Below are 21562 nucleotides of genomic sequence, written 5' to 3' on the forward strand. Positions count from 1 at the left end.
TCTGAGTTGTGGAAAATTTGTGCACTGAATTCAAGTTCACTGATGAGCAAAAAAACCTCCGTGTCAAATCCAGAAACTTGAGGTTAAGTAACTAGCTGTTTTATATACTATCATTAATGTAGTGACTTAAGATTGAGCTTAGGGCTGTCTTTTATTAAGGATTTTGGTCATGTGACGCTGTACAACATAGTAAGTGCTATTAATTTTCCCTAACATGTTACAGGCTAAAAAAATGGAATTCCCATGGAATAAAAGCTTCATCTTCTGCAGTACTGGGCGGTGGTGGGGAAAGCAAGTGACATGTTGTCAGTGACAGGTTGTATGGACAGGAGATTCTATTACTGTGTCCCAGTACAGAGTCATTTCTGCATCTCTCTATAAAAGCAAGGCAGCGTCATGATGTCCCACTCCTCTCGATCACATGCTCATTCCCCAGTACTCACCTGCGTTTTCCCCAACCATCTGGCAATATAAACACCCCTGAGATTTTCCAAATGCTAACACGAGGAAATGAATCTATGCTTTACAGCTCTGATTACAGCCTAACAAAACGAAGGTTTTGCTATCCATAAACTACTGAACAAAGCTGTAGATCAAGTGGCTGCTGAGTATATTCACTACATTTAGAGAAATACTGGATGATTTCTAAGGGGACCTTAAGGCATGTCATGGCACTACTGGTACCTGTCTAAGCAGATACTTTTAATTGACTGAGTCCAACTTCTCAGCCCCTTTCTCCAGGGCACAATATTCAGAAGTACAGAGGATCTGGACTTGTCTTACAGGCAGTTTGTAAAATGTCAGCAGTAATCAAACATTTGATGAGCTGTCTGGGGTACACCTGCTTGGTATTTTTGCAGATAACGGTGAGTTCACTCTGACTACCAACTAAATTGAACAGAATTTGTGAGTAGTACAGCACTAAGCTCAAACCAGTGGGTGGTATCTCTTCTCAGCAGACATTAACTCAAGAGATAGAATCAATTTACTCGTATTCTACACACCATTTGGGTAACTCAAGTATGGGCCAACAAGCTCACATCTGCTCATAAATCCCAGACAAAAGTTAAAAATTCAAAAGGGCAAGGGATGAAATTAAGTAGAGAGAATTTTAAGTGACAATTATCAACTAAAAAAGCATCTACAGTGGAAGAACTGAGAAAGATAAAGCCTTTAAAAAAAAGATCTGTGGATCACAAACTGAATAACAACATACTACTGTAAAAATGAGCACATATATGCAAGAAGTATGTATCTAAGAAGCAATTTTTCCTTTCTCTCAGTACTCTGAACAGTTTGAGCAGTAAGCTGGAGCCACAGATGTTTAGATGAATTGGAAGCAGACTATAGGGGAGTTAGAATGTGACTTACATTATCTAGGAAACATGAAAGGCTAATTGAATGGGGACTGTTAAGCCTGAAAAGAAAGAAAGAAAGGAGGCAGCACACAATAACAACCATCATCTGTAAAATGCTGTTTCCAGCAGAAGGGAATCAGGTTACACAACTGAAGAACTTATTAAAAATAAAGATAGAAAAGCCCTGGTCTGCCTGCAGGTCACAGAGCCTTCATTCTTGGAGCTTTTTAATAACTGGCTAGCCAAATATTTTTCAGCAATGATATCAAGATAACTGATCTTGCCTAGGCAATAGAGGATGTCACCTCAAGGTCATCTTGAGCTCTAAGATTTTATGAAGGGTAGATAGAACAAGTCTGCAAAATACATCTCTGGTTAAATGTAGTCTCACAAAAGATTTAACTGGAAAAGGATCACTTGTTCACTTAGGCAAACGTGCCTTGGAAAATCCCTACAACCACCTGCAATGTTCGCACAACATATTCGGAAAAAAGCAGAATTAATTCAAGAAATGCTTAAAATGGGAAATTTCTTTAAATAGTATGATTCTGAAAAATGACAAAGGTATAACTACCATACTACAGCTTCAAAGACAGGCAAACTTCATCAGAAACTTCCTACAACAAATTATTCATTCACTCTCAAATAAACACAGAATTAAAAATCAAACTAGAAAGAGAATTCAAGCTTACTGCTACACCATTTTTTCCAAGGTTTCCTTGATCTCCTTGTTCTCCCTGTTAAATGTAGAAAACAGATGAAGCAGTACATTAGAAAAGTAATTTCTTCCATACGTGTATATCAAAGTGCTCTATTTTCCTAGGAACCTCTTTATTTTCTAAGTTACATCTGCCAATTAAAACTTTAAAAGCTAAAATTAAGCAACCAATAAAAAATTAATTTTGCCAGTGGTTAATTTTGATTTTGTAAAATGATGCCCTAATGTATTCAGGACTTGCCCACAAAAATGCAAACTATGTATTAAGTGCTCACTAAATACATTAAGTCAGCAAATACTATAAATGAACTTCTTACTTTTTTATTTATATCTTCCTTTCAGCAAATTACCTTCACTATTTCACAACTGCTTCAAAGATAAATGTTGCCAGTGCACATTATTGATAACTGTAATTTTGTTATGAAATATTAGGAAAATTGGCATTTGAATAAGCTTCTCCTCCTCCCCCCAAAATCTTGAAACTGTCATTCAGTTCTCTTTAATAATGCTGCAAGTTATGTTATATAACTGGAACATTTTTCTGTGTATTTTACATGTGAAAGCTGGGTGTATATTCACTATTAATTATCTGGTTATGATTATGATCTCAGTTATTTAATAACTGACAAGCAATTATTTGTATACTGTTTATACAGATTGCAGCTCAGCACTGAGAAATTCTGCTGCCACAAGCTCATCTTTCAAACTGTAGCACTTCTTCTCATCCCCACCCACAACCCCAAAATCCTGTCAGTGTAAGAACTGCCCTGAGTCCCTTGTTGCCCCCAGGCACCCTCATATCCCCAGGCAGTTAGATTTCATTTTAGCAGGTGCAATCTTTGTTCACACAGCCCTGTCTCCTAGAGCTGTACAATTTGCTTCTTTTCCAAAATGGGATCTTGCAAGAAAGCAGAATCACCAGTATGATATACACTGATATTATATGGAAACATGTACTCATATCCTTTCACTGGCATGTCACTGTATATGGCACTGTATAACTGTAAACAGTTGACCCTCCAAATACATTCTACTTCATTCATAAAACCATCATTTACCTTTAAACCTTCTGGTCCAGGATCACCTATATACCCTTTCTCTCCTGGTTTTCCCTAAAATAAGGATCAGAATAAAATATTGTAAATATTTTATTTTAAAAAAGATAATTTCATCCCAATTTCTGTATTTATCAAAATATGGACACTTAAAAATGTACATTTTAGTAATATTTAATACCAAAGTTTGAAGTAGGTGTATTTAGAAATCTACATCTGAAAATACACTGTTGAATATTATGTTGAATACTAGAACAGTAAGCAGAATCTGTATTAAGTCTTACAGCAATTAACACCGCGGAAAAACTATCACAGTCCAAGATTGAAATGCATCTAAATTTCACTTTCAAAAAACATTAGGGAGACAAGAAAAAAGACAAGGTCATGTTCTCTCCTGCTAATTCCAACAGCACAGGGAGTCACACTAACAGAATTTGACATTCAGACCTCAGGGACTGGTGTCACAACTGTCCTTCTTTAACCAGACGAAATCAGCTCCGATATCCTTTCCTCTTTATTCAGAAAACTGATGATTAATTTAAGCCTTGTCTCTCTCCACTAGCATTTTGCTGCTGATAGTTCTTGTTGCTATGTTACTGCATTAATAACATATTGTTAGCTGGAAGAAATACAGCAACATCAATCAGAGCAGGAGGCCACAAAGTGACCAAATCTTTGAAGCATTTTATAACATTCATCCCTCCCTCTGTTGTCACTCCTACAGACCCACACAGGCATACAAACCAGAATGCTTTCCCTCTTAATTTCCAAATAGATGTTTATAATGTAATTATGTCTCCTTTTCAGGAGGTTGTTTTCCCTCCAGGTGTACTTTACTTCCTCTAAAACATCAAGAATAACCTAACCCTTTGGTTATCTGGACAGCACAGCCCTGTCTAGACAAGCTTTCCCCATCTACTCTGAGGAAAAGGCCCTAGTCCAGAAGTACAGGTCTAATGGACCGGATCAGGCTCTTGAGCAAGTTCCTAATGAGGTCACTGAAGGTTGACAACTCAAGAAAGAAAATGAATTCAACATTTTAATGATTCAGTATCAAAAAGGTGCAGAATTCTGCTAAAAGGAAATTATCAGCTGCTGTTCTGCCAAACTGAGTAATTGCAATCACCAGAGCCTGTAATGAGCTTTCTGTTCCACATCAGCTGTCCTGAGACAAGAACAACCAAAGCAACAGGTAATAAACAGGTTTCTTAAAAAAAGACGGCCTTTTTTCATTTGGCTCTTTTGCTTCCACTGCTCTGTGTCTGTCTTTCAGAGCATGATGTGCGTGTTAGTTTCTGGGCATCTGAGAAATTCTCCATATGGCTTGAAATCATATTATCTTAGCAGGTTCCATGACTTCTCTTATTAATCCCTTTCTACATCTCTCATTCTCTCTGCCTACCTGAGTGATTTCATTTTGCCCAGCAAGTTCCAACAAATAAAACCACTTTAGGAACATATTTTTGGTTTTGCCAATGGATTAAAACATGGCACATGCAGGAATGCAGGACAAAAAGACCACAAAGAGAAGAGACCCAGACAAAGCAAGTCACGTCTTTCCACAAGGCTTAACAAAGAACGAGTGATGGGCTTCTGCAGGTTACTACATGTTGTTTAACTACTTTACTCCAAAGAACCTTAGGGTCTTTCTAGACAGCAAGACTATAACAAAAATATTTCAAGTGAAATTCATTGAAAGAAAACTAGTGGCCACTATTAACTACCTCGATAACTTTAGTCCTATGAGAACTGAATCGGATTTAACAACTTGTAAAGATTTCTTGGCTTGTTTCCCATTTATGTACTAGCTATGAAGAACACACAACAGATGGAAGTTGACTAGAAAATGGAACAAGTGGATTTAACTAGTAAAGTAATTCGAAACACACAGATTTGGCTTTAAACAGAAATACAATACATTTATATATGGAGGAAAAGCCACTGACAGAAGATTAAACTAGGGATAGCTGCTTTTCTGCTTGCAAACCCCTGAGAAAATTACTCTTCCAAGGCAGGGTAATCCCAAAGGAAATGTCTGTTTCCTAAAATATTAGCTGAAAGTTCTAGCCTTCCCTTTCAGGAAACAGCAACCACCTGCTCTTCCTTTCCCCTCACAATGGGTAGGTACAGGTGTGTATATATTAATATAAATATCTGTCACGATAGCTCTATTTCCATCCTTCCATAAGCTCATCACAAGCCTTCAGCCCACAGGAAGGCACTTTCAGAAAAATACTGTACTGGAGGAGTGGGGCAGATTTGATAGCATTTTCCACCATCTTCAGGAGAAACCGCTCATCTGATGACTATATGAATTCCAGCTTTTCTTTAACACATGTAGCTCAGAAAGGAATCAACTCACAACAGTTCCTTTTCATCACAGAATCAGAGAATATGCCGAGTTGGAAGGGACCCACAAGGATCATTGAGTCCAACCCTCAGCCCAGCACAGGACCATCCCCAAGAGTCCCATTATGTGCCCCGGAGGATCATCCAAACACTCCTTGAGCTCTGGCAGCCTTGGTGCTGTGACCACTGCCCTGGGGAGCCTGTTCAGTGCCCAACCACCCTCTGGGGGAAGAAATTTCTTCTCATATCTAACCTAAACCTCCCCTGAGACAACTTCAGGCCATTCCCTCAGGTCCTGTCACTGGTCACCATAGAGTGTCTTCCTCTCATGAGAAAGTTGCAGACTTCTACTCAGGTCTCTGTTCAGGTTCCGGTTTAAAACAATCTCGACTCTATTAAAGTAATTTTCTGCTCCAGCAATGAAGATACCAAAAAACCTAATAAAATGCACCAATGCTTGCAGTGACTGAGCTGAGCTATACTGACAGCTAGTGTTAATATTTTGATTGCTTTTGAGAGAGAAAATTAATTGGGAAGAAACTGAATAAACTCAGTCACTTCTTTAATGTGGCATCCACTGTATTTTTGCAGGATAAATAAACAAATACTAAAAAAAAAAAAAAAAAAAATCAGCTTTTTTTTTTTATGCAGAAGGATTAATTTAAGAGAATGTAAGTATTTGACTTTGGAATAGAATGGGTGGGAAGGTTTGGGAAGGAATGAATTAAATCTCAAATTATGTCATCAGATTAAGTTCGAAAACCTCTTCTAAAGTTTAAACAGACCGAGCTCTGTGGAACTGATATATTATATATCCTGAGTAAGCAGGAGAGCATCCTCAATTTTGTCTCCAGTTGTTTCAGACACATGGGAATTCTTTTTCAAGCTGGGACCTGAGAACCAGGGTGCAAGTTCATATTCACTTTCTGTTCATCATCCATTGCAGAGAATGATCTATTTTGATGGCAGCATTGGTCAGGTGGGTTCCAGGGGTTTTTGGTCTTTTGCATGTTTTTTAAAGCAAATGCCAGAAACAAGGGCAGGGGAAGAGAGAAAAATGAGGTGAAAATTTATGGCTGTCTGCTTGGTGCATGCCTAAACCTGAACTGGGGGTTGAATACTTTGACCTGAAAAGTGCGCAGTAGAAGAGACGAGTATTCCAGAAGCTCTAGAAACCTGCTCCATTACTGCTTCAGAAGAATAATCAAAGGTGCAGAGTATATCACCGGCAAGGGTACTTGACCCAGTTTAGACAAACCCTAGAAAAGTCAAAGTAACAGCGGCTGAAAAGAGGACTAACGTGTTAACCATGCCCACAAATAAGGTCTGTGGGGCAGGAAGCAAGGTAGTAATGAGAAAGGCACAGGCAAGATTTTCAGATAGAGCAGTTAGACGTTAGAAAAAAAGTCTGTAAAACAGGCAAACGACTGAAGCAGATTGATGAGGAGAATGAAGAATCCCCAACTCTTGGAGGTTGCAAAAGACAAGTTAAACACATCTGTCAGCTAAAGACATAGCAGACAGCTGATGGTGCCTTGGGGCCATGCATGGCCAGACCACCTCTTCAGGTCCCTCTCATAGACCTCCTCTGCCCCCATGGCTATTTAATTAGTGCAGTGACAACACAATTTTGATAGTGTTTACTTTCAGATGTAGCATTCACTCTGTTATACTCCTTTCATGGAAATTGGAAAAAAAGCCTATGTATATCAAATGAATGTCAAATTGCAATTAAGCAAGCATAATTTAAAAAGAAAGACGTGTTCAGCAGCTTATTGACTAGTCCTGGTAAACTATGTCAGATTTAACAGCTTCATGATTGTGACTCTCTCTCCAGTGTAATCACACAGTCTACGTTACATGTGGGAGCGAAGTAGCAAGGACAACCAGAGATGAGAGCAGAGTTCAGAGCAGCAGCCAACAAGTTGGCCTGGAGCTGTGAAACAGCTGGAGACAACAGAAGCCGAAGAATTCAGGCAAAAGCAGATGGGCCCCTGGATGAGGAGGAAAAACAGGCAAGCCTGCCCATCAAGCAAAATTCCCTTTTCCCCTACCTCTCATTTCAGGAGGGGATGTTAGCCAGCAAGCTACTAAACAACGTCTGGAGACAGCAACCCTGGGGCCCACCTCAGATCCACATACTCGTCTCTCAACAATTTGCTATGAGAGAGAGAAACCAGAGAGCCATAAGACATGCCAAAGGTGTGTGCATCTCCCATTGAGAGAAATAAAAACAAAAATAATTTAGGTCAAAGTGACCTAAAATAGATTAAAAACATTTCAGTTTGCTAGGTTACACAGAAGATTTTCCTCTTGGGTCACTTTGACACCAGCTGTTGGTGGCCTGTGCATGCCCGATGACGTATGGGATGTGAGAGTAGGTGTCTTATTGCCCATGAGTCACCCACTACAACATATTCTTTTCCAATTGCCACAGCACAACATTGGGTTGCTGTCTAGCCATGAAGCCCTGCCCAAGGAGGAGACTCCAAGTATGATGTAGCCAAAACAAAAATTTGAGGCTCTCAGCAGAAGCTCAGACAGATTCAACTGAATATTGAATTAAGTTACAGAGTGTTTTGAAATTCTGTTTAATTTTTTGCATGTTTTCCTCATCTGAAAAACAAGGAGACTTCTATGGGAAGGTTTTGTGTTTGGATTTTTCACTTGTTTGTTTTGGTTGGGGTTTGTTTGTTCATTTTAACACCTAATCTATGTGACAAAAAAATGTTTTAATATTATTTCCAACATAAAGCAAATTCCCAGCTTTGACTAGCTAATGAACAAGAAAAATTACATAGGTATATATTCACTTTAAAAGCAGGAAACAGTGCAAAAGACTTTCTCAAGTTCACGCAAGAAATGGAAGTCAACCAGAATGCGGACCAAGCCAGTGATAACCACATATAAGCAAATCAAGTAAAGGCAGAAGATAAAATTGCATTCAATAAACTTAGTGACACTCCTGTAATCCCTAGTGCAGGCCAGTATTCATTTTAGCTTAGAATGTTTCTAAAAATAAGCTTCAAGGTCACTAAATTGCTCACAGACACTAGTTTATTTTTATAAGTAACAAAGAAATTGGATGTTAGTTTTAAACTTTTATCTTTTAAAACATGTCAGCATAAACAGGATTGTGACATTCCGGCTTTCATTTTTTCACTATCTACCAGGTTTCGGGTAGACTTCTTAAAGCATACCTCCTTTTTATTTCTCCCTGTGAGTCAGGTGGGTTGTTCTTCTTCCCCAATTTAAATATTTTGATGTATCAACTGGTTCAGTCCCTAGGAAGTGCATGGTGGTTTCATCTGTCTTAGAGGAGCACCATAAGCAGTTTGTTATTTACCTCCTCCTTTTCAAAAATTTTATTTTGAGGCACAATTTTTTGGATGGAAAACCACTTCTCATTTTATCACAGTCACTTCTCACAGTAAATTTACATTTTAAAGCAGTCTTCCTACTAAAAAAAAAACCTGCCTCTAACAAAATTACTTATACTTACTCTTGGGCCAACTCCTCCCATAGGTCCAGCTGGTCCTACTTCTCCCTAAAAGAAATCAGGACTTCAATGATCTTGATGTCATATCTAATTTTAAAAAAAGAAACTCTGCAGACAACTGTTTGTATTTATTTTATCATCTTAAATTTACTTCATATGTGTTTGTATGAGTTCAAGTCTGATAGAAACACTAAGACAAAGAAATTCATTAGCCAGAAAGCCAAGACCTATATAGATGAAACAAGAAGGGTTGTGAAACTGTAGGGATACCTACCATGATAGCAATATTTTCACAATTTTGAGCAGGTAGAGACTCAGCAATGATGGGCCAACCCCTGCCTGCCCTGCAGTTACTCTGTTGTAGCAACATTTGACACTAATGACTATAAAAGCAGTGGGAAATTCCTGCTTTTGTCTTCTATGTTGCTACGGCATTTTGCCAAGGTTTAACCCCTATCTTTTCTCAAGGGTGGAGGGGGGCTGGGGGTCAGGCTTGTCAGGTGTGTAAGAGAAGAAATGAGACACTGTGCCTGTGCTGTGCAGTGCTGTATGGCACTGATACAGATAAGAACAAGGTGGAACTGCAGTGTTAACTCTTCAGGGTTTACTCATTACATAGTTAAAGCACGAATTAGTATCAATTGTGGTCCACTGTTCCTCCTCAATATGGAATATTTTCTCCAAGTTTTGGAGGAAGTGGTACACAACTTTTTCAATTACAAGCAACAGGAAACAGGAATTAAGAAATTCTACCTGTTTCCTGGCTTGTAACTAAATAGATCATTTTGTCACTCAATACCTGTCATGGAAGCCCATAATTTAGGTATTTACAAGTCTTGAGATCTATCCCAGAATCACTAATTAAATAATTTCTAATGTTATTTTTAGCCTATGAGACGTAAGATTTTTATGATGACAAATTAAGAATACTCAATGAATCTATAAGATGAAGAGCTACCTTTCTCCTCCTTCAGTTAATAGGGGTCTAACTGTTTACTTAAGTGTATCTAGGACACTATAGTTAAATTGATATATGCTTTCTATCTCCATACTATGTCTCCCCCCCACCATCTCCCCAGTTTAACTAAAAGAACCACATCAAACTCCAGACACGTACTACCTGAGATTCCACTGAAATAACTAAAATAAACCCCATAATGGATGGACAGCCCCATAAAGCTGATAAAACCTCTTTGTAACACTTGGCAAAATACGAAAGAAACTTCAAATTTTGCATGACAACACTGTACACACCTAGCTACTGTTGTCTAACCCTCTTACCTCTCCTAACTTTTCTTTGAAACATAATCTCTTGACTAGATAACATTTTGATCTTACCTCAACTCCTTTGGGGCCCTGTGGCCCTGGAGGCCCTCGGTCACCCAGAAGTCCCTAAACATCGAAACAAACACAGTGAAAACTTACATCAACAGACAATCACACTGGTCTAGTTTCTCTCCTCTTATAAACCTGGACAAAAATGAAAAACTGAAGAAGCAGGCTTCATTTCTTACCACTGTTCATAGCATTTCCCTTAGAAAGCCAGGAGAAAATGAAGAAGAATTTTAATATCTGCTGGAAAACTTCTACCACATCGATTAGCTGAAGCATTTTTCCTTTGATGTTGTGAGAAGGAAGAAAATACTTGAACTCACAAAAGAACAATTCCTCTCATTTTAAAGAGTTAAAGCATGCCATCATATTAAGTTTAAAGCATCATCAATGTACAGATCTTTGATTTAGGTAGTCTTTAGAATAACATGTGGTGACAACATTGTAATGGAAAGAAACTACAAAGTGAATTTAAACTACTAGCTTGTCCAGAACTACATGTGATTTTCAGGTCTTACATTTCTGTTATGATTATAATCAGCTTCCCAGAGATAAAGCACCTTATCCTATGCTAACTCGGAGTTCTCATGGCTGCTCACACCAACATTTTCAAAACTTTGTTAAAATGACTTTGCAGCTAGCAGTGTGTCAAAAACCTTGGGCGTCCCAATTACAATGGTAATAATTGGGAAAAGCACTTGACCTGGAGTAGAACAAAAAAAAAAATTGTGTAAACATATTAATGTTCTGGGAAAGCTAAGCTTAACAATATCAGATAAAGCAATAAGAACAAAGAAACTGCCCTTTAGGAGAGATATGATTAGCCTCTGAAGAAAGAAATGGTGGGAAAGTTCCAAGTGTAAGCCTTATTAATTGCATACTAATGAAGCTGAAGTCTAGACAGAAGGTGCAGGCATTGGTCCAGTAACAATTTACTCAGCACGCAAAGCAAAATGGAAGAGAAAAATGGAATAGGACACCTCAAGGTTCTGTTTTTCCTCAAAGAACAGATGAGATTGGGAAGGACTGGGGTGGACTGATGCTTCATGTGCCACCACAAAAGTGACAGGAGGGCTTTCAGTAGCACTACATAAGTAATAATGTCATATAGTAAGTCATGAAAATTTTTAATTGACAGAACTGTTGTTTTATTCTAACAGCAAAGCTCTTTAGGAGATGCGGCTTTCAGTACAATGGAATTGCACAGTGGAAATGGTAGCAACACTGCTACTGTACACACTCTTCCACTTAACTGGATCCAGAAAAAGGTCCCAGACTGTAAACTGAATATTAAGACTAAAAGAAATTTCCACCTCCTCTTTGAGGTTTCAGGCAACAAACAGAAAAATGAAGGTAGACATTCCACATTTGCCAAAGTGTTTGGGAAAAAAACAGGGGAATCAGCAAATGGGGTATATCCTGTATTTCACATATATAAATTCCCAGCAGATCATCCCTTTCAGAAGAGGTGAAACTACTAATAGCCACTACTATTAAATGTGTTACACAAACAAACATAAGTGAACAGAGGAAGGAAGCTCTCAGCTACTTCTATGGCACAACACACACCACTGGAAAAACTACAGTGGTAGTCAGCATATTCTGACCATCTTTTCCTCTCACTTTTCTCAGTTAGAGAACAAGAATAACATAGGAAACAAACTAAGTTATTTCAGAGCTTCTTAAAAACATTCTTATTCCCTTTCTTTAAAAAGTGTGTGTTGTTTATTATTTTTTTAATAAGTAGTGGATCAAGATCAAACACCTTCTAAAATACTGTTTTCCAAGCCGAATAATGTTCTGTAGACCAAATTACATAATAAATCCTTTGAACACTGATTTAGAGAGGTCAGATATGCTGATTACTGCACTAATTTAGGGAAAATTTACAATCCAGAACTTCTACTGCCATTTAGAGACAGCTGATCACACTCAGAGCTTAAACTTCCCACCAAGAGGTTGAATTTATCCCACACCAACTGCTAAAAAATAAACCTTGCCCTGCTTTCTTGGCTTTTAAAATGGGTATTGCTTCTGTGGAAACATAAACAAAAACATGAGGAAAATAGCAGCACAGTGAGAACAGTTCTCTAAAAATAAAAGCTGGAGGAAATTTTTTAGAACTTCAATCAACTTAAGACAGCTGGGAATCCCAAAAGCCAAACACTTCCAAAGTTATGCAGCCCTTCTCCCTCAGTACAAGGAGTAGTATAAGAGTTTTTCCAGTTTGGTAATCTTTCTTTTCAAATGTAAGCCATCAGTTCTCCTGATTAGGACAGGCTGTCAAATCTTTTTGCCTCTAACACTAAATGTGCTGGAGAGCATTGGATCTTGTTCAGCTATGTAATGTCTGTATCGAAGGAACATGGAGCCTTAAACTTTGTAGGCTACCTTTTAGTACCTTTATTTCTAACTCTGTGAAAAGGCAACAAATCAGTAATGTATGTATTAGCCATCAACAAAACTCTAACAAAAATGCCCCGCATGTAATGTGCAATAATACAATCCCAGTGAAGAAACTGGGCAGCAGGGATTAGATCTCAGTTACATCATTCGTTTATCACTTTGGATGATTAAATCTGAACTGCAGTTCAAGAACTGTTGTATTTCTCTTCTCCTATTTCCCCTAGACAGTGTTTTTATCTAAGTGCTCTGGTAACTCAAACAGAAGCAACTGCCACTGTAATGATCAGACAAATTCATATAAGGCTGCTAACATTATACATACATACATACATACAAACAAGTTAGCAAAGCAATAAATCAGAACTGAAAAAAAACGGATTATTTGAGATGTTCTCAAGAATGATCCCGTTTGGCATGGAGGCATTGTTACAATCTTCCAGGAACAAGCAAGACCATATCTTCAAACTATTTACTGCTCCCAATCCTGTGTTTTCTTGAGCAGTCTGCCACAGAATTTCACAACTCCATTGATGGAAAACATTACAATTTCCATGTCTGTTTATTCATGGACAACCTTATGTTTTGTTCTTGGACAATTGATATCGTTGGTCTTGCACAGTTCTTTTGTCTCATCAGTTTCTGCCTTCTGGTTTTACTTAAAGCTCAAAAAAGCCCTTCATTTTGGTACAATGAATAAACTGCCTCTCAGAACACAAGCATGCAAGTGTTCTTTTCTTCATCTAGTCTCACTTGATTGAGTCCTGGAATACAAATGCCCAGAACTGTACTACTTAGATAAAGCCTTCTCATACTTTGTGCATTAACGAGACACCTTGCCTCATGTGTTCTAGAATTTCACTTAATTTCTGACTGCTTTATTGTGCTTTTATTTCAGAGAGATTTGGCAGTGTCTTTGGTCTAAGTTTACAGTAGGATTTATTGTTTTAGTCCTTGCATGAATCAATTTAAAATAACAGAAGTGGAACAAATTAGCAAAAAGTGCAGGTTTTTAGATCATCCAAAGACACTCAGCTTTGTTTCATATAGAAATTTCATTCCATCATATTTATGACTATTTATCACAGAAAATACAATATAAGAATAGTCCCAAGGCTGGTAAGTGAGGAACTTCATCAGTACTTGCCTTTCAACAACAAGTAGTGAGTCTTTAGATATTATTCAGCTATCTTCCTCTAGGTTAATTTCTGACCCACCTGCACGTTTTGTATTAGTCTCTACAGCTTCCATTAAAAAAAAAAAATTCCATATGTGTTTTTATCCAAAGCTTTATTAAAACTCTATACATGTGATTATCATCTAAGCTGGGTCTAAAATATTGATCTACTAAAGAGCAGAAGCTAAATTATTCTGGTACAGTCATTTTTTATATCTATTATTATATCTTGGTACAGTCATTTTTTATATCTATTATTATATCCATAATTTAATCCAACATGTGAATTTTATTCGTTTTTCATATCTTCAGCTACTATTTCTTCCAAAAACTGTTAAAAGCAGTTTGTATTACTCTGGTGGGACCTGAGTTATACAAAGGTCTGCATGCATTTGGCATGCATTTTATTTAAATACTAGTGAAACATATGCTACTTCCTAGCTACATAGGATTTTCTCACACTTATCTTGCCATTACATGCTTCCACCCAACACAGTAAGTACTCTCATGACTGTCTGGACAGCATTAAACATTCAAATAGCTTCCTCATATTAATACCTGAGGCAAAGTACCTGTATTCTGACAGTAAGATTATCTTCTCATAATGCCAGTGTCCACCTCTCATAACCTTTTCCTCAGAGATTTACACTGTTTCCTGTTATTTTGAATAGGTTTTCATATAATCTTACCTTAGGACCTTCGGGGCCATTTAATCCAGGTACACCAATATCTCCTGGAAAACCCTAAAGAAATCATACAGACAAATTATTTGCAGAGTAGGAATGTTTCCAATGTACTTGTTTTGATTCCGTTGATTCACTTAACAAACCTGAATCGCAGAAACAAGAAATAAATTTGTTCTACCATCCCAAAAATGTCATAATTAATTAAGTTTCCTTGAAAGGACTTGGATATGTGACAGATTATAGGCAGCTTTCGTTAAACTCAATTTAGCAGATGTCAGTATAGATTTTATTTCTCTAAGCACAAGACCTTTTATCCACTAAGCAATGTTTGAAATTAAACTATTAGACTAGTTTGGATGGACAACACCACCAAGCAGCCAGCACCAGGTCCTGCACTTATGAATTCAACTATTTTTAAAAAATGTTTAGAGTGCAGCTGAAGCCCTTTAATCCTTGGCCACACGTTAAGGACGAGATCACTGCAAGATTAAGAAAAGGGTAGGAAGCCTTTTGCCTCCAAATCAGCACCTGATAATCTAGGTTTGACTGTAAGTAAGTGAAGGTCACCAACATATAGCATTATTCAGAATAGGTCTTTGTGCAATAGCATGTGGTATAGGTCAAGCTGTTGTAAAGAAAAAGTAAATACGCACAGAAAATGAATCAACTAAAATTATCACTGCAAAACATCTGGTCAGTAGGCATTGAGTGGGACACCATGAGGATGTCTCTATAGCAGAGGAATTCAGTGCTACAACTAGATTGCTTTATAAGGATAAGTGTATTAAGGGAAAAAAATGCTGCAGTTAACACTTGTAAAATACTGTAGAGAATTAAGTTTCATAAATATCCAGAGAAGATACCTAATCTTTATATTTGTAGAATAAAATAAAGCATTGGTAATTGATCCTTTAGTTAGCAAAGTCACCTGCTAAAATAGTATTTGATTTTGGTTTTTAAATAAACTATTAAATATCGTTAAATCTTGACTATCTGAAAACAGCAAGACTGCTACTTCCTCTGAGCAAAATATTTATTACTACATCTATGCACAACCATGGTTTAACACTACAAAAAACAAGTTTCCTTCTTTCTTAAGAGAAAATCATTACAGATCAAAACTTATAAGCATCCCTATTTGTATGCATACTTTTTTCAATAATGGAAATGAAAGCATGATACATGTTCAGAACAATGTAAAGAACACCTGATAGAGAACTTCCAGCATGAAATTCACTCTGGCACTGTAATGCAGGCTAATATATGTCATCATTAAAACTTCAAGAGTCACATTCTAGGTTTTCTGAGCAGGAAAGATATATTAAAAAAGAAAATTGCCTCACTAGGCGGGTAATAGTTAACCATACTCTATTCTTCAAAAGCAGCTGAGCTTCAAATACAGGTAAACATTTCTACTGATTATTCATAATTAGCTGGCATTAATCACCAGAAACTTACTAGAAAGGTAAAGATAAATCATATCAGAGCAAGAAATGTAAAAGCAAATATTACTTTATCCTCAACTATTATCTGTTTGCTTTCTATAACCTGGTCTTGACAGGATGCATTGAGACATAAAAGTAAGGATTTAGATGGGATGCAAATATTTTGAATCACATTTATATATTAAATAAAAAATAAATTTATAAATCAAAATATGAACCAGAATTAAGATTTATTTTTTAAAAATCAGGTTTAGTACTTGAATGCTAATGAGTATTAAAAGTAAACCAGTAAAGAGTAAAAACCGAACTTCTGAGTTTCCAAGTAGAACAACGCTAACACTCAATATTTCACAAAACATCATAGTGGTTTCATTTCCTTTGCCATAAAGCAGTAATTACTAGTAGAGCTGTGCAACAATCCCAACATGCCTCTAGGTGGCACAGAGTATATTATTTTCATGTGACCAAGGCATTGAGACTGATACCTAAAGCACTCGCACCGCCCTAAATTTCTGTACAGCTCAGAAGAGGAGGTGTTGGTTTTTTTTAAATCCTGACCACTGTTACTACTGGAATACACTGAAGAATTAGGTCAATTCTTTAGAAGTCTCTAACTCATCCCTTCTTAAGTTTAAATTTGCTTATTTACAGACATCAAATAGTTACCAAGGGGTGGGTTGTTTTGTGCGTCTGTAAATCTTTAAGTTTCTAATATGTGAACGAGTGCAAAATGCTGACACAGAGACAGCTTCCCTCATGGCTACAAATATTCTAGAAAACAATATATTAAGAAAAATGTTAATTTACAAAGATTCTTATGCTTTTATAAGGGAATACATCTACTTTATTGATTTATTTATTTGTATAAATTTTTCTAGAAGGAATTCGGTAAGGACCATGAAACGTAAGTGTTGACAAGTATTATCACAGAACAGTAATGGTATTTGGAAACCTTTCTGTGTCAGGCAAAGTCTTAGGATGCAAGAGGGCTACTGGCCTGAGAGCATCGACACTAGCAATGCATTAAAAAATTTAAAATCCTCACCATTATCTTTTCTGTGAAGTTGGATTAAGACTTTTCTTCTCGAGCACAATCACGGAGAAAATGCAGACGCTATGGCAGTATTAGAACTCTGTTTCCAAAATGTTCTCACATTAATAATCCATGAAATAAGTGTAATAATCCAGGACACAAACAGCCACTTAAGACAATTCCAGAAAAAGAACGAACCAGAAAGAAGTTCTTAAAACACCTCAGCAGTGGCACTTGCCATTCAGATTCCTAGCAGTGAAGTGGTATACATTTCTATCACTACCTAAATTTGCCAAGAGTTATTCAGCAGCCAGCTCCAAGTGAAGCTACTCCAGATTAAAAATTCATTATTCTTCCCTAAGTGAAAGGCAGAAGATTAATGTACAGTTTCCAGCTGCAACATAGTTTTCAGCAGAGACTATTCGAAACAAAACATCACTCGATATTATGACTTCTGCTAAGGAAATGCGAAGTGTAGATTCTTAACGTCCTGTCATCCAGAAGTCTGGCAGCTCATAGTACAGAAATTATTTTCAAAATATTGCTGCACATGTGGCCTTTTGCCAGCAAAGCACTTTAGACTTCACTGTATTTAATCAAAATAGAAATGACATCAGAAAAATCTAAAGTACCAGTTATCTCAACACAAATGTGCTTTAATCTCGCTGTGAAAGTGTTGCTTTTTGTACTGAACATTTAAATATAAAATTAATATATTTATTGCTCTCATTTATCTGTATAATGTTTAATTAACAAAAAAAATGCAAAGATGATCAGGTTGTTACTATGTTAGTGCATGTCTCAGTTCCTCAGAGATAATCACTCTGAAGAAAATGCAAAAGGAGGGTCACATGAACAAGCATTGTTCAACATTAAAAAAGTTAAGGTAAATTGAATATTTCTGCAAAATTAATACATATTCACTGAAAAAAAAACCCCAAGGCATGTACTCATATCAAGTAACTTCGGGAAAGAACCAGCTAAAGATTCTGTGCAAAAGCAAGTAGAAAGTATAAGCAATTCTACAATAAGAACAGCTCTTCAGATGTATGCCAGAACATGCAATTAATTCAGTTATTAGGTTGTCTTTATTCCTATATTTCCTTCAAGTCATCTGCATGCAAGTTACTTGATGCAATACTGAAACAGGAGAACTATGTTATCACTACTCTCATGGCATTGTTTGTACAAACTCAAAAAATCACGTGATGAGATAAAACACGCATTAAAAATAAAGCTTTCTTCTTAAATGAACAACTCAAAGCAGCCAGTGATTCACCTTAACAATGTATGTCTTTTTAACTGTTTACTGTTATTTAAATGTATCCTTCTCTTTTGTGATGATACTGCCTTGAGCGTGAAACATACCAGCTGAATTCCACATGAGCACCTTCCTGAAGGAATAAGCCAATGACCTCCAATCAAAATACTGCACAAATGAAAAAAGTTCAGTTGAAGATAATGAGTAATGCTCTCTCTGCTCCGGATGAAACCTATTTATAACACTTAGAGCACATCTGAAAACACATCTGAAGAAAGCCATCACCCTTATTTTGGGGGATAACTAAATGTGATTCCTAGAGCAAAATTTAACTATAAAATATTCTGAATACATGTGGAAGCCAGTTAAAAATGTGTCTAATTTCATTCACATTAACAATAAGCATTACCTACTTCATTGTACACAGTAAACACAGGCATTGTGGGTTAAAACAGTCAGATCAGCACTTTCCAGTTGTCATATCAATAAAATAAAGCTCTATAGAAAGTTGATATTTTGGCGGTTCATTTTCGGATGCATGACAAAGCAGCAAAATGTGCAAACTGATGAAGAACATGCTCCATAAAGCGCTCGCTGAATATATCCGGTGGTTTGTGAGGAGCACGCATTCAGGCATGTGACAGACCCTGGCTCTGCAGAAACGTACCCAGAAGAGAATTTAGCTCAACACTGCAAGACTTCCGCACTGAAAAAAACCCCGCACTTGGCAGCCAACCCTTGTACAGCCGCCCAGAGAGCGAGCACGAAACCCCTGTCCTTCCCTCTGCTCTCTCCTGCCCATCACCACTGCAGTTCTCAAATGGACCCTGGCTATGGGTAGGTGGTTTATTTCAACTCTGATCCAGTTACCTAGACGGCAGAGGAAAGAATTAAGAAGCAATTCACTGCTGAGCATCCCTTAACAAAAACCTGGGAGGACGATTGAAGCCTGCCAGCCCTGCTCCCCACTGTTGTGTGCAGAGATACCATAGACTTCAGCTGCTGTAGTGCCAGATTTACAGCAGTTTGCAGGGGAAGAAAATCAGGGATATAACTGCTTATTCTTCACACTGGAACTGAAATACTCAAATTTGTAATTGGAGAGACCAAAGGATCCCCAGTTTCTTACTTCACATGTACCCAAAACAAGTTTGACCACAGGGAAAGGCCACACTTATAAACCCCACTGTCTTAAACGTTGGACAAAAAGGGAGAGAAATAGTTGGAAGTAGGATCTGACAGGTTCTTCCTGCTCATAGCAACACCAAACGAATCCCAACGTAGCCACCTTTTTTTTTTTTTAAATAAAACCTTTCCTAGGAAGCATAGGGTATGGATTGCCATGTCCATACCAAAGTCAAAGTACACCCCTTGTAATACACTAATTCATCACATTCTTCTATTTCCAGAAACATCAAGGGAACAGGTAGTATAGGATGTAATGTCTGTTTTCTACATGGGGTCACCGAAAGTCTGACCATTCAGATAACGTATATGAGCAAGGAAAGCAGCCCTTTTTGACAACTAGGTTATTTTCACAAGACAAAGTAACAGGGAGAGCAAGATACAATCTTCAGTTTTAGCTGTTTATTTTGAATTCCTTTTATTATAGAACTTCTAGTATTTTCAATTTGTCAAAAATCCCAGTATGCTACTACCCTACACCCCTTCTATTTCTGTTATTTTGTCACATGGTGACCATGTTTTTATGAAGTAAAAGGTGGCAAAACTTCTTTTGCTTTATTTGGACCTGTCTTGCACCACTGAAGTTAAGCAAAACATTGTTTTGTTTTTTTAAACCTGACATTTCACAGATAATTACCAAAAAAACCACCCAAACAAACAAAAAAACCAAACCAAAACCTGGACACTCAAGTTTTCCTTATCTAGCATAATGCACTTTATTTGCCTTCTAACAATGAAGTAATTCTACACTCCTGAGCAAAAGGCAATGCTGAGCTTTTCAGACAGAAAGTTTCCCATCCATGTCTGCCCTGAGGGTACTAGCTCAGAACCACGACCTTTTCCCCAGACACAAAGGAATATGTCTGTGCTGGAATAAGGATCTGTGAAGGACTACCAGCATAGGCATCAGAGTCAGCAGGACATTGGCTTCAAGGCCAACAATTTGGTATTAACCTGCCACAGGTGTCCCTTGCTGAAAGCTGTACAGAGAGAAGAGATGATGCAAGGACCTCTTCTGCTAATAATGAAGAGGCTCGCAAAACCTAAAGTCCTGAGCCATAGAGGGAGGCAGCTACGGACTGTGGACAGCATGCACAGGCTTTGTGTCTTCTGCACACCCATTGACTAAAACAGACAGGCTTATTCTGTTATTGTGTTGCTACAATGCATTTAACCAGTGAGTTTTCCTCAGCGAGGGCTCTTCTTCAATAAAAAAGGCAGGAATACAGAGACTTGGTTTCAGGAGATATGCTCAAACATGTAAAGCCAGAAAAACAATAATTTCAAACATAAATCTCTCAGACATACTAAAAAAAAAAAGGGAAACTCCCAAACAAATAAAAAAACCCCACCCCAATACATACAAAACCTAGAAAACACTCATTGCAGAGAGCTGGTTAAAAAAGAAGAAATTGCAATTTGTACTTTCATCTCTCCAGCAAATACATGTGTATACATATGTCTTTCTGATACATATCACAGTATTTTTCCTTAAAGCCCACAGTATAAATGTCAAAAAGAATAAAAATTAAACAATCTGGAGACTGTCAGTTTCTGTGTAGACTTCCATAGCTCTGCAGAGTTCTTAGGAAACTTCACTGCGAGATTCAACTGCTTGGCAATGCTTCCCATGTAACTGGTGTTTATTCTTCATGGTCCTTGCAAACAAAGCTATTTTGTAAGAGATAAATATGCAACCAGGCCTGGAAAATCCCATTAGTAAACATGCTGTGGAATTTATGACTAGAAGTGTGCCTGAGAAATCACATGAGCCTCATTCAAGGTGTAATCCATAGAAATAGGATTCAAAAGAGAGCAAATCCTAATCACATAGACAAATGAGGAACTAATTTGTATTCAAAGCTCCTGTATATTGATATTTTACATCAGAAAAATTATGAGGTGGAATTTTTTGTACTTTATGGAGGAGAATGAATTAATCAATTATGACTGAATAAAAAGTTTTTTCTAATTCAACTATGAAAACATTCTTTTATGAAGCAAACCCATTTACCTCTGATTTTTGTAATTTAGAACTAAATGACATTCAATTTACCTCTA

At 37.3% G+C, this 21562-nt stretch overlaps 1 protein-coding gene across 4 annotated transcripts in view; it reads right to left on the bottom strand.

Annotated features, from left to right (window-relative positions):
* Positions 1-21562, bottom strand: part of COL24A1 (collagen type XXIV alpha 1 chain) — a 127160-nt gene that overhangs the window by 56111 nt on the left and 49487 nt on the right. For 3 of the 4 annotated variants that reach the window (XM_032696962.1, XM_032696961.1, XM_032696960.1), the window contains exons 20-24: positions 14581-14634; positions 10318-10371; positions 8983-9027; positions 3135-3188; positions 2051-2095 (exon numbers count right to left, since the gene is read on the bottom strand). In XM_032696962.1, coding sequence (XP_032552853.1) covers positions 2051-2095; positions 3135-3188; positions 8983-9027; positions 10318-10371; positions 14581-14634 — 252 coding nt within the window. The remainder of the gene's footprint in view (positions 1-2050; positions 2096-3134; positions 3189-8982; positions 9028-10317; positions 10372-14580; positions 14635-21562) is intronic. The other variant, XM_032696964.1, reaches the window with a different exon arrangement.

This window comes from Chiroxiphia lanceolata, chromosome 9 (genome assembly GCF_009829145.1).
Source record: "Chiroxiphia lanceolata isolate bChiLan1 chromosome 9, bChiLan1.pri, whole genome shotgun sequence".
NCBI classification, from domain to species: Eukaryota; Metazoa; Chordata; class Aves; order Passeriformes; family Pipridae; genus Chiroxiphia; species Chiroxiphia lanceolata.